At 33.8% G+C, this 13,490-nt stretch overlaps 1 protein-coding gene and 1 pseudogene across 1 annotated transcript; one reads left to right on the top strand and one right to left on the bottom strand.

Annotated features, from left to right (window-relative positions):
• Nucleotides 1-1,569: 1,569 nt before the first annotated feature.
• On the bottom strand, nt 1,570-4,682 carry LOC147277863 (uncharacterized; annotated as a pseudogene).
• A 2,742-nt stretch (nt 4,683-7,424) lies between these two features.
• On the top strand, nt 7,425-7,964 carry LOC147277862 (secreted RxLR effector protein 161-like). Its single transcript, XM_086255745.1, has one exon. It carries the CDS (start codon nt 7,425-7,427, stop codon nt 7,962-7,964), a length of 540 nt encoding a protein of 179 aa, XP_086111871.1.
• The last annotated feature ends 5,526 nt before the right edge of the window (nt 7,965-13,490 follow it).

Genomic DNA, 13,490 nt, shown 5'->3' with positions numbered 1-13,490 from the left:
TTATACAATTTCCATCTAAAATTCTGTTTGTATAGAATCACGTGCTAATCACATGAGTTCCTTCTTTAGGGCAAAATGGTCTCTTCCCTTCCATTGAGACCTGCCATGTTCCCTCCTTCATTTCCCTCCTGAACCTAGGGAATGTTCATTGGTTAGTAATTGAGGCCACATAATACGAATCGTCCACAGCTTCATAAAGGGTTTGTCGGTTCTAAAACTTGGAGAATCTTCTATGTGGAAAGCTTCTAAAGATGCCCATCAAGTTGAGGGACAAAGGTGAAGCTCCACTGTATTGTAAGTTCCCACTTTTCTCTTTTTATTATTGTTTGGTTGGAGGCTGTAGATAAATTTGATCATAAAATTGTTACTAGTGAATAAGGAAGCCATAAAATTATTACTAGTTGAACAAGAATCAACTTACCAGGTACCTACGGTAGAACAAATAACGTTTATGGTGTTTAATTTTTGCAATTTTTGGTTTGCTTCTGGTGATAATACTAAGTTTTATTTTTTGTTGATTTATTTTTTGAAGGGAATGTGAGGTGTGATTACTGGGAATGGTACGACCCCCCAATTTGTGATTGTTCAAGATCCATAATACTTAGGTTGCTTAGAAAAAATAACACCATGGAGGACCAACTGACTTGTCATAAAGCAAAGGAGAAAAAGCTTTGGTTTTGTTTGTTTTTGTCTTGGATGTTCAAATTGATGGGTGTCTGGGGACCATTGGTGCATGGGTGACTTGTCATAATAATGATTTTGTATTTTTTTTTTTTTGGGCCATTGGTGTCGTTGTTGTCTTGGCTTAGGATTGGTGAAGTTTTGGATTTATGGGGTTTGTGGTATGTTTTCTGTATCACAGTTGAGTTTTGTATGCAATACATGGCTGTTTGGGAATTTCGAAAAATGGATTTCGTATGGTTTCTTTATTATGGGTTTCAATCTACATTTCTATGGTTACTAAAAATCCAAGGTTATGATGTAAGAAAGTGAATCAAAATCCATCCCAATTCCAATGAAAGTTTTATTTGTACTGTGGAAAAATTCTCATTCTGTGCATTCCTACATTGACTCGTTTGTGCATTCCTACAATTTTAATCCAACCATTCACCTATAAAGGGCATAATTGAACATAAGTAAACCTTCATAAGTAATCTTGCTTTCATTTCATAATAAGCCAAAAAGTGTCGGGTCTTATCAAAACAGGATCATATTGAAACTTGAACTTAGACATAATTACAAAATAAGTTTCATACCCAAATTGAACCTAAACATGGTTCACAAAATAAGGTGCTTACCCAAGGTTCACCAAATGACCAAATTGACAATAAACAAGGTTCACAAATGGGTTTGATACCCAAATTGACATTAAACAAGTATTACTACATGTCAAAAACATAGTAGTTCCACAAATCATGTCTAAGGTCTCCAATGTGATCCCCTCCTGACAGCCAACTTTTACCTAATCATTGAGGAGCTGGTAGTTGCAGTTGGAGGCAGTGGTTGTGAACTTGAAATTGCTATTGGAGGGTAGGGTTGGGAATTGCTAGTTGTAACTGGAGGCAAGGGTTAGGAATTGCCATTTGTAGTTGTAGATGGAGCCTTAGACTTGCTTGCTTGGTTCTCCCTTGATTTCCTAGCATTTTCTTGTCTCTCACTCGGTTGTCTTTGTGCTTGACCTTCAGTTGATTTTTTTTTCCTTGATTGCCTCTGTCTTTGAGTTTGAGTTTGAGTTTCAGCCTGCCCAAAACTATAAAACTTATCTATGATAATGGAATTCATATTTAATAAATCAAGATCACCTTATAGTATTGAAATGGAATTTATATAAGAGATCACACCATGGTTACAAAAACATACAGAACACAATGCACAAACATATAATACCTGAGATGAGGATTGGGCATTGGTACTGCTACTGCCTGCTCCTTTCTTTGCACATGTTCTTGCATTATGACCTTCTTGGCCACATACTCCACATGCTAGCTTCACAAAACATCTCCATAGCTTTGTTGCTTTTCGACCTAGAAGCGGCACTTGCGCATCAAGCTCTTTGACTCGCACCCTCTTGGGCCTTCCTGGTTGATTATGATAAATAGGTGGCTTGATGGCCCTATGCTCAGTTCTGATCCAATACTCTGGACTAGGCATTGGTGATATATAATTAGAATAAGTTCTATCATATGCGTCTCTCTTATAATAAGGATGCACATATCTAATTGGGTTATGCTCTCTCCTAGCTATTGCTCCCATTGCATGTGGACAAGGAATACCACATAGATCCCATCTCCTACATGTGCATGTTTGTCTCTCCATTAATGTGTAAAATCTGATATTTCCCTGCACCAGCAAAACTAGCAATACAATTGCCACTTTTCTCTATGTTCTTCTCAACAATGGAATGAATCTTTGGTCCAACAGGTTGTGTCCATTGAGCCTCTCTTTGCCTTGACATCCTTAGCATCAAGTAGGATCTGATCATCTCAAGCATTGTCAACACTAGTTTATCCCTTGCATTCAATATTACAGAATTAAATGACTCACACAAGTTATTAAGTAGTATATCACACTTTGGATCAATAGAAAAATGTGACCTACTCCAATGAGATGATGGCCTATCTTTCAACCAAATGTATGCCCTTTCAGATTCTTTCTCCAGTTTATCCATTTCAACTTGCCACACTTGGTTGGTGGTTGCCCTTGCTGCAGCCCACAACGACCTTTGTTTCAATCCAAGCCCTACATGACCTGCAATTTTGAAATTATTATGTAGGTGCCGAACACAATGTTTGTGTTCTGCATATGGCATCAGATTCTCAATGGCATTCCCTAAGCCCTTTTGTTTATCTGCCATGAATACCCAACCACCTCCATTTTCTATCACCACATCATCTTTGAACTGTCTCAAAAACCAAGTCCATGAATCTGTATTTTCAACTTCCACAATAGCATATGCTACTGGGAAAATGCTATTATTGGCATCAATGCCAATGGCAGTTAGAAGCTGACCTGGGTGTGGACCTTTAATATGGCAGCTGTAAAAACCAACAAGTGGCTTGCAACCCTCAATCAAACCTATTTTACAAGCTTTGAAACATATATACATTCTCTGAAAAACAGGATCCTCACCTCTTAACTCTGTCTAGATCACAACAGTGCTTTGTGGATTTTGTCTCTCGAGCTCTTCAGCATAATCCCAAAGTCTAGCATATTGTTCTTCAATGCTGCCCATGATTCTTTTTGTAGCTTTCCTCTTTGCTTTATACACTTGATTCCTAGTAACATCAATATTGTAATTTTTCCTCACAGTCTCCACGAAGTCCCCCACTTTCCACTTGGGATTCATCCTCAATTCTTCATCATATCTATTTGCTAGCCAACTAGCAGTTGCAAACTTGCTACGCTGCTCCCTTGAACATGCATGCCTTGTTTTGAAGGTTCTAATCACAAATGTTGTAGACCTTCTTTGTCTACATGTATACACCAACCAAGGACAACTGCCACCTTCACAAGCACCTTCACACTTCACCCTAACTCTCCTAGGGTCATTCCTTATGAACTTAATCTGCTTACCTGTCTTAATGCCATACTCTCTTATGGCCTATGTACATTCTTCCTTATTAGGAAATGTTAATCCCAATTCCAAATTTGGATTCCTTAAGTCAGTTTCCCTTCTCCACACTCTCAATTTAGAAAGTTTTTTCTTGGGCCTATTTCTCACAGCATTTTCATCAGATCCACACTCATCCAAGCTATCAAATCCATCAGAGTCAGATTCAATAGGCTTACCCTTTCCTAGTCCCAAAGCTTCACCTATTCCCAGATCAGCATCTTCATCTTCAGACTCATCATCTGCTTCTACATCTTCTTCAGCATCAACATACTTATTGAACAACTCATCATCCTCATTGTGATTATCTTGCTCATAATCACTATCCACAAAATCATCATCCTTTTCCACAGCATCATGTAGGTCCTCATCTGTATCCTCATTGTTATCTTCTATCACCTTAATATCAACAGTAAGCTCCTTACCTTTGCCTTTACCTTTATCTTGAGATCTTTCTACTACCTCCTCTCTAACGTCAACATCTATTAATGGTTCTTTCACAATCTCTTTTGCATGCCCAAAGTCTTCTGGAGGTTCTTCATTTTGGAAGAAATTTTCCCACACTTGACTAGCAGTAATTGGCTTAATATAGACCACAGCTCTGCCACTATGGATGGTGAAACTAATGCACTTAGGGGTGTGTTTCGGCCGGATCGGATCGGAAATAGGGTGTTCCAATTCCAATCCAAAAAATTTTGGAATGAAATTTATGTTCCAATTTCCATTCCAAAAAATCGGAATTTCAACATCTCATTCCGATTCGGAATTTTCGGATTTCTCGGAATTTTCGGAATTTTTCGGAATATAACATTTTCGGAACTTTCGGATAAAATTTGAAATTTTCGAATAAAAAATCGGAATTTTCACATTTTCATAATATTTTTTAGAACATGTTTGGAATTTTTTTTTAGAATAATGATGAAATTAACAAACAAACAAAAATTAAAAGACAATAGATTATGATGCATTTCAATATTTATATTAAAATGTAATTAAAATATATGTCCAATTTAAAAAGAAAATTCAAAATATTAATTTAAATAACATTTAGAACCATACCATCTGATACCATTACCATAAAAAAAATCTAGAAAAGAAGGAAAAAAAAAAAAAGATGCAATTTAGCAAGTTTTTCATTGCTAGATTATGTATGTTAAGAAATAAATTATGTATGATATATATTGTGTATGTTTAATGGTATATATTATATATTATAACATATATATTATATAAGAGAAATAAATGTCACTATGAATGTATAATAGGCTTAATAGCACATATCTTAGAGGTGGGGGATTAATCTTTGGAGCTCATCCAACATTGTTAGAATAAATGCCATTAGTAGATACATGTTACTCACATATATATATATCATGTTTGAAATTTTGAAAATAATAAGCTCAAATATTTAGTAATTAGTAATTACAACTGGTGGGATATTCTAGTTGGAATAACTGTAGAATTGCTCCATATCTTCAATTCCCCTCCCTAATAAAAAAAAAATAGTAATTACATGTACGGAAAAATGTGGGTGTTTGTGTTACCAACTTACCATTTATGTTATTATGATACACATATATTAATAATGTACATATGTTTATATTAATAGTATTAGTCATCTTTTTTAAAATATATGTTATATGTATCATACTAAATAAATGATAAAATATATAATATGGAATAAATTGGCATAATTTTGGAAATATTGGATCGGAATGCCTTCGGAACATTTCGGAATTTTTTGGATCGGAATTCGGATCGGAATCGGAATTTACATAAACATTCCAATTCCAATCCAATTTTTTTCGGAATTTTCGGATTTCGGCATTTTCAGATTCGGCAATTTCGGATTCGGAATAAAATTGGAAATTTTCGGATAGGAATCGGTCGGATTCGGATTTTCCAATCCAAATCACACCCCTAAATGCACTCAAGTAGTGTTTTATCACTAGTCACATGCACCATACCCCTTATTGGGTGTGACATATAATACTCTACATACTTCTCCCCTTTGTACCCAAGTTGGTCAGAAAAATCAAATAAGTCTACCAATGCCACATAGTCAACATTCATATCATCAACCCATTTGACTTTACCCCCATTGTATAAGCTATTACTAATAAATTCACCACCAAAATGCAATTCAAAAGAGAATTATCTGGATCAGCTGCAACATTTAACCAAAAGAAGTAGTCAACAACAAGTATACTGAGACAATCTACTGCATATATATATATTCTTGATTATTATAAAAATCTACTAAAGCACCTAATTAACTATTATAACTTATTAATTTAAAACTTTGTGTAAGTTAAAAGAGGAAAATTGTTAAATTAAAACAATCATTGTATGACTTCAATTCCTAACATAGAAAAAAAAATCAAAATTAAATGGAGTATTTGAAAAACAAAGTATGACTTCAATTTCTGGCGACTTCTATTCTTTGGTACAGATTTAGCTAGCATATATTAAACCAATATAGTATATCAATAATGCTAATTGTCCCACATTTGTATCCCACCTGATGTGTCATTACTTTACTGGAAGGGTATTTCCTTTTTATTTTTTAGGTTTTATTTTTTAATTTTTAATTTTTAGTGTCCAATGTATGAATGTCATGTAAAATGGTATGAAATTATGGTATAAAAATGTGGTAAGTGTAGCATTACTGTATAATATATATCATTTAATAATGCAAAGGCATAATTGTTTATTCATCTCTCTGTTATATCATGTATTTCTAATCTTTAAAGCAACCATGATTTTTAAAGCAGAACAAGTCGGAAGACTCTTTATGGCTTCCTTTTTTTTTTTTGTTGTAAAAACTAGTAATAATTTTATGGCTTCCTTGTTCACTAGTAACAATTTTATGGTCAAATTTATCTGCAGCCCCCAACCAAGCAATAACAAAAAGAGAAAAGTGGGAACTTACAGTACAGTGGAGCTTCACCTTTGTCCCTCAACTTGATGGGCATTTTCAAAAGCTTTCCACGTAGAAGATTCTCCAAGCTTTAGAACCGACAATCCCTTTTTGAAGATATGGACGATTCGTATTACGTGGCCTCAATTACTAACCAATGAACATTCCCTAGGTTCAGGAGGGAAATGAAGGAGAGAACATGGTCAGGTCTCAATGGAAGGGAAGAGACCATTTTGCCCTAAAGAAGGAACTCAAGTGATTAGCACGTGGTTCTATACAAACGGAATTTTAGATGGAAATTGTATAAGTTGACGGAATATCCTAAATTGGCTAAATTGACAAAGTCAAGATCCTTATTTTTCCAAATTAAAAGTCTGGGGAGCAAACTGATACAAGTGTAATAGTCTGGGAAGCAAAATGACATTAATCCCTAAAATATAAAACCAATGGGTCAATACAGACCTTTAAAGCCAGGCTTGTGGCCAAAGGTTTTAAACAGAAGAAAGGAATAGATTACTTCGATACTTATGCACCAGTAGCTAGGATCACATCTATTACAGTGCTATTTGCGTTGGCATCTTTATATCACTTGTAAGTACACCAAATCGATGTGAAAACTGCATTTTTAAATGGTGATTTAGATGAATAATTATACATGGAACAACCAGAAGGGTTTGTTCTCCCGGGAAATGAAAGAAAGTATGTAAATTAGTTAAGTCATTATATGGATTAAAACAAGCACCCAAACAATGGCATGAGAAATTTGACTCTGTACTTTTGTCATATGGATTTAGACATAATAATGCTGATAAATGCATATATTCTAAGTTCACACAAGAATATGGTGTTATTATATGTTTATATGTTGATGACTTGCTAATATTTGGAACAAATATGAAAGGTGTATTTGAAATAAAGAAGTATCTAAATTCAAAGTTCAAGATGAAGGACTTGAATGAAGTTGATACTATCTTAGGAATGAAAGTGAAGAAGCATAATAAGGGATATGCTTTGTGTCAATCACATTATGTAGAGAAAATGCTTAACTTTGTTAAGCATTTACAAATAAAAGAAGAGACTGCTCCTTATGAGTCTAATCATACTTCACTTAATAATTATGGCAGATCAATTGCACAACTTGAGTATGCTAGTGCAGTGAGAAGCTTAATGTATTTAATGCATTGTACAAGGCTAGATATTGCATTTTCAGTTTGCAAGCTTTCTAGATACACCAGTAATCCGGGTACTGTGCATTGGAAAGCAGTTAGTAAAGTTTTTGGTTATCTTAAAAGAACCATTCACCTGAGTTTATATGACTTTGAATTTCCAGCAGTACTTGAGGGATATTCGGATGCAAGTTGGATAACAAGTGCTAGTGATAATAAGTCTACATCAGGGTGGATTTTTACAATTGCGGGAGGAGCAATTTCTTAGGCTTCTAAGAAACAAACATGCATAGCACATTCAACTAAGGAATATGAATTTATAGCTTTGGCAGCGGCAGGCAAAGAAGCAGAATGGCTTAGAAATTTATTATTGGAAATAGAGTTGTGGCCACAACCAATGCCATCAATTTCTTTTACTGTGATAGTGAGGCTACTTTATCTAGAGTATATAGTAAAATATATAATGGAAAGTCTAGACACATTAGCTTAAGACATGAGTATATATGTCAGACAATTAATAGCAGATGGTACTATTAATATTATATATGTTAGGTCAAGTAATAACTTAGCAGACTCGTTTACAAAAGCACTCTCGAGAGATTTGGTAGTTAAAACATCTAGTGGAATGGGGCTAAAACCCTTCACCGAAAGCCACCAGTAATGGTAACCCTACTTTGTTTAGAACATCACTATTTGAAAGTTTAGTGAGTAATAACAAGTTATTGATATGTGGTTATAAAGACACTGAAACTAATAATAAAAGCCGATTCCAAAATGATCAGTGCAAAATTGCTATGTTTAGGAGGATGAGTTATTATCTCTTAATGAGGTTAAATTTATTTTTATTTTATTTCATGTCTATATATAGTAGCAAGGGCATGGGAAGAACCTCACCTATATGAACATAAGAAGTGGTGCCGCTTCTAACAAGAGTTGGGTTTTCTCTTGTAAGTGTTCATGAAACCAGGATGAAGCACAGGGCCATAATAGTGCTTAACTAGTTCATAATTTTTCTTTAAGGAAATATAATATAATCATGTTTGTGGTAATTCCGGTTTTAATATAAGGAGACTTGGTTTAAGTTAAGACCACCAAAGTTTTCATTACAACTTTGAATTACTTACACTAATTGAAGGTTTAATTTGAAAGACACCTTCTTGTATGCATGATAATATGGGTATGATTATGACTAGTGAATAAAGGGGAATTGTTGGCATATTTAATTTGAGAAATTGTGGCAATTTCATATATATATATATTGAAATTGGGAAGAATTGTTGAAGATTTCAATATATATATATATATATATATGTAACAAAGTGAAAAACCTCTGTATCAGTTGGTTTGCTTGAGACACTTAAACTGAATGGGTGCCTTATCATTTGGACACCTATGTTTAAAATCAATGGGTGCCTTATCGTTTGGACACTTGTGTCCAAATTGAATGGATGCAACTTACGTTCAATTTGAAAAGGTATATACATTCAAATTTAATGGGTATTACTGGCACCCTTTCTGTTCTATAAATAAACTTACATATGTCAACAGTTTGTTATACCATAAATCTAATTGGTTTCTTTGCTTTCTTTTTCCTCCTCTTCTTCAACTCATACACATTCCTTCTAGATTTTTCGATCTAAGGGAATTCTTTGATTTTGCTACATCACAGATTCCAGACTTTGTTGTATCCTGGAAGTGATTTGCCAAGAACCTATTAGCAAACTCATATGAGTGGGGACAAATAACACTTTAAGGAAACGATTCAAATTGTACCTCAAAGTAGTTCTCCATATTTCTACATTTATTCTAACAATATATATATAAATATAAAGGAGTGCTCTAGATCGAGCTACTAGTTTGTAAGATAATATGACGCTAACTATCATTTTGATCGAGCCCACTACACAATGTAATTTCATAATCTGTACCGTTTATTTTTTAGGCTCTCGTTCAAATCATCCTTAGAAAAAAGTAACAAAATCAGAAATCGTTTAGCCAACTATTAGTAAGCTAATTGTGCTCCTGTAAATGGACGAACAAAAGTTTTTCAATAAAAGATGAAATGATTGTAATGATAATCAAATGGCTAAATGATTTTTGATTTGGTTGATTTTTTGCAAGGTTAATCTTTGAATGGAAACCTAAACTATGAACGGTTTGGATTATGAGATTACATTGTGTAGTGGGTCCAAAATGGTGGTTAGTATTGTATTATCTTACTAACTAGTTAGCTCTAGAGCATTTTTGTAAATATATATATATATATGTATGTTCTCATATATGCATGGTTGATGAACATGAATAGATATTGTGGCTGTAGATGGTGAGAAGGGAACACTAACAGTTGTGGGGGATGTTGATCCAGTGTTGGTGGTAAAACGACTGAGGAAGATTCGGAAAACGGTAGAAATAATGAGTGTTGGACCACCAAGGCTTGAAGAAAAAAAGGTCCCTATATTCCTTCTGCCTCCATGTTGTATTCAATGTCAGCTTGTTGCTGTCAGATATACTCCCTATGATGGCGGAATTTGCTGCCACATCCGTTAATTTGAAGAGCTAGCTCCTTCTATTAAGAGATCCCTCATTTAAGGATAAATAAGGAATTTTTTGTGGAGCCCATTCTACATAGTATTTCAATTATCGAAATCATATACATTTTAGGTATATGAGGATCATCTTTGCCAAAAAATTAGATACATTGGAAATCATTTACCCGTTTGATTAAATGGTCATCATTTTAAGTGTTTATCGAAAATATTTTGTTCGTCTATTTATTTGATCAAAGTTAGATAGCTTAATAGTTTCCGATCTAGTTTTTCTGTATGGATGATCTTTGAAGAGCTAGCTCCTTCTATTAAGAGATCCCTCATTTAAGGATAAATAAGGAATTTTTTGTGGAGCCCATTCTACATAATATTTCAATTATCGAAATCATATACATTTTAGGTATATGAGGATCATCTTTGCCAAAAAATTAGATACATTGGAAATCATTTACCCGTTTGATTAAATGGTCATCATTTTAAGTGTTTATCGAAAATATTTTGTTCGTCTATTTATTTGATCAAAGTTAGATAGCTTAATAGTTTCCGGTCTTGTTTTTCTGTATAGATGATATTTGAATAGAGACCTAAAAAATATACGGTTGAGATCATTGAAGTATCATATGAAGTCCCCATGAGGATCCCTTTAATAAAATTATTTAAGGAATCCCTCAATTGAAAGGGTATGGTTGTATCGATTATATAACTTATTGATATGTAACCAAATCGATGATATCATATTCATATTCATATGTAATAGATGTTTGTGTTTGTCCAATTTATAGGAGAAGTTTTTTTTAAGAGAGATTCATTTGATAAGCGAAAAGGGATCTCATGTGATCGAGCCCAATTCTTAATGTAAAATAATGATTGAACTGTCTAATTTTAAATTTTTCATTCAAAGATTATTTTTACAAAAAATTAACCAAATTGAAACTCATTTAGTTATATTGATGACCAAATAAATAGACAAACACAATGTGTTCGATAAACATTGAAATCATCATAAGGGTAATCAAATGGTCAAACGACTATCGATTTTGCTAATTTTTTTGCAGAGAATGTATATCTAAAAATTAGGAGGTTCAAATTATTGGTTTACAATGCGAGATAATCCGAACAATGTAATTCTTTTTGGTTCTTGTCAAAAGAGATCCCCTATAAGTATCATTTTTACACGATTTTAGGATTGAAATTAACTATCTAACAATTTTTAGGACCGGAGTGAAAATGTCAAACAGTTTCTATGCTTTTTCTTAAAAAAAACAGTGTCAAATGATCAATAGATTAAAAAATGGATCAACTTCTTCCTTCTATTGAGAAAATTATTGTATGTAACCGTAATACCACATGGCATGATGACGTGGTATTACCAATCCACTTAGATTGTAACACGTGTACGATTTTAAGGGTATTTTTTAGGATTTAAAGTTTTAGAAATTAATGATTGTACATGTTGGCACCAACAAAATAAAAGGAAAACTGTTGGTACGTAATGGTAGAGGAGAATATATATATACAAAATTTGGGTGGGGTGGGGTTGGCTGGGGGGGGCGGAGTGGGCCGTTTCAATACCAAAGCTTCTTTCTAGTCACAAATTCTAGTTTCCCAAATTCTCATGAGTGGTTCTTCCAATAGCGATGTTTCAGACTTTCACTGGAAATTTCATGTAAATGAATTATGTGCTATATTTATTTTTATTTATTTGTTTCAATTTTAGTCATATATATATTACGTACAAATTTAAGTGAAAGTTTAAATTTAAGTGTGGCAATTTCATGCACCCACAAGTTGAAAGTAAGAGCTTCTCACTCCTAAACTTCCATCTTTCTTTCTCTTCTCTCTAAGTGTGAAATTCACATTTAAGGAACATACCATTTTTTTGGAGTTCCATAGTTCAAAATTTTTCCTTCATTCTTGGAACAAGCTTCAGTAGTTGAAGTAGTTCCTAGTTTAATTTTTTATTGGGTTGTCCAAATAGTGCCCATTAAGGATTTTGCACTACAGACATAACAATCAAACATTAAGCTATTTAAAGGGAAACTCTGCCGGATTTTCTACTAGCCCCTAAGTAAGGTATTTCGGTAAGGAAACTTGAGAGCCTTGAACTTGGTTAAGTTGGTTAAGCTTAAAATTAATTATTTATTAGGCTTTAATCTTATGTTTTAACAATTCTATTGTTGGAGATTAAACTAAGGTGGTCTACAACCAGATATTTAGTCATTACTCTCTCTTTAAGTAATTACTTAATCATGTTTAAATTATATAAAATGCATGATTAGTTAATAAGTTTGATTAATTAAATTAACTAATTATGCATGTCAAATGGAATTAGAGAATTGGCAAAAACTAAAAAGGGTAGACTTATTAGGAAGCATGCAAATAAAGTTTATAGTTGGATTTATTTACTTTACTTGCATGTTAATTTAGTTGAACTTACCTGTATGTTAATTAATCAATCTAATGATAGATTACTTAAAGGACTATGATTTTGATCTGCAGTATCATCCTAGCAAAGCTAATAAAGTAGCCGACGCTTTAAGTAGAAAGACTACTGGGAACGTAGCCTAGTTACTCTTGGCCGAAAGAGAGTTGTTTCAAACTCTAGAGGAATATGCACTACAAGAAAAATGTCTTTTGACAACATGCATTTAACAACGTGCGGCTGATGCAAGTGGCGAAATAAGGTATTTTACAACGTGCCTTTAATGCACGTTGTCATTAGTGTTATGTAAAAGTATTTGACAACATGCAGGTTTTGCACGCTGTTAAAAGCATATACTGCAACATGCACGTGCACGTTGTGCAATTTATTAAATATAACAACGTGCACCGTGTGTTGTTAAAATTAAACTCAGTAATATTAATGTAGACCAAAATTTTATCCGGATTGGAACTGGATGTTCGGCGCGACTGGACAAAGCTCTATCAATTCACCCAGCCTCTCTCCCCCATCGATTCTATCCTAAACCCATTCTTGCCGTCGTTCTCTTCCCCCCCAAATCTGATCGACCCTTTTCCCAAAGGCAAAGCCCCATATTATTCCTAGCATAAGAATGTCTTGGCTCAGCTACTGTGCCTCTTCTTTTTTATTGCTTTATCCAGGTATAACAAGATTCTTCCTTTGCCTCTTCTTTGTGGGTTTTTCTCAAATGGGTTTTGATTGCATTGAGTGAATTGCTTTTAATCTTGATGATGTTGGTATTGCAATATCAATCTTGAAAATCTGTGTATTGCAAAATATTGCATTG

The sequence above is a fragment of the Dryas octopetala genome, chromosome 8 (genome assembly GCF_963921425.1).
Source record: "Dryas octopetala chromosome 8, drDryOcto1.1, whole genome shotgun sequence".
Lineage (NCBI taxonomy): Eukaryota > Viridiplantae > Streptophyta > Magnoliopsida > Rosales > Rosaceae > Dryas > Dryas octopetala.
The sequence above is the reverse complement of the archived record's forward strand: the minus strand, read 5'-3'. Positions and strand labels throughout refer to the sequence as shown.

Coding starts and splice junctions, on each gene's coding strand:
- LOC147277862 (XM_086255745.1), top strand. CDS start 7,425: ATGAAAGGTGTATTTGAAATAAAGAAGTATCTAAATTCAAAGTTCAAG.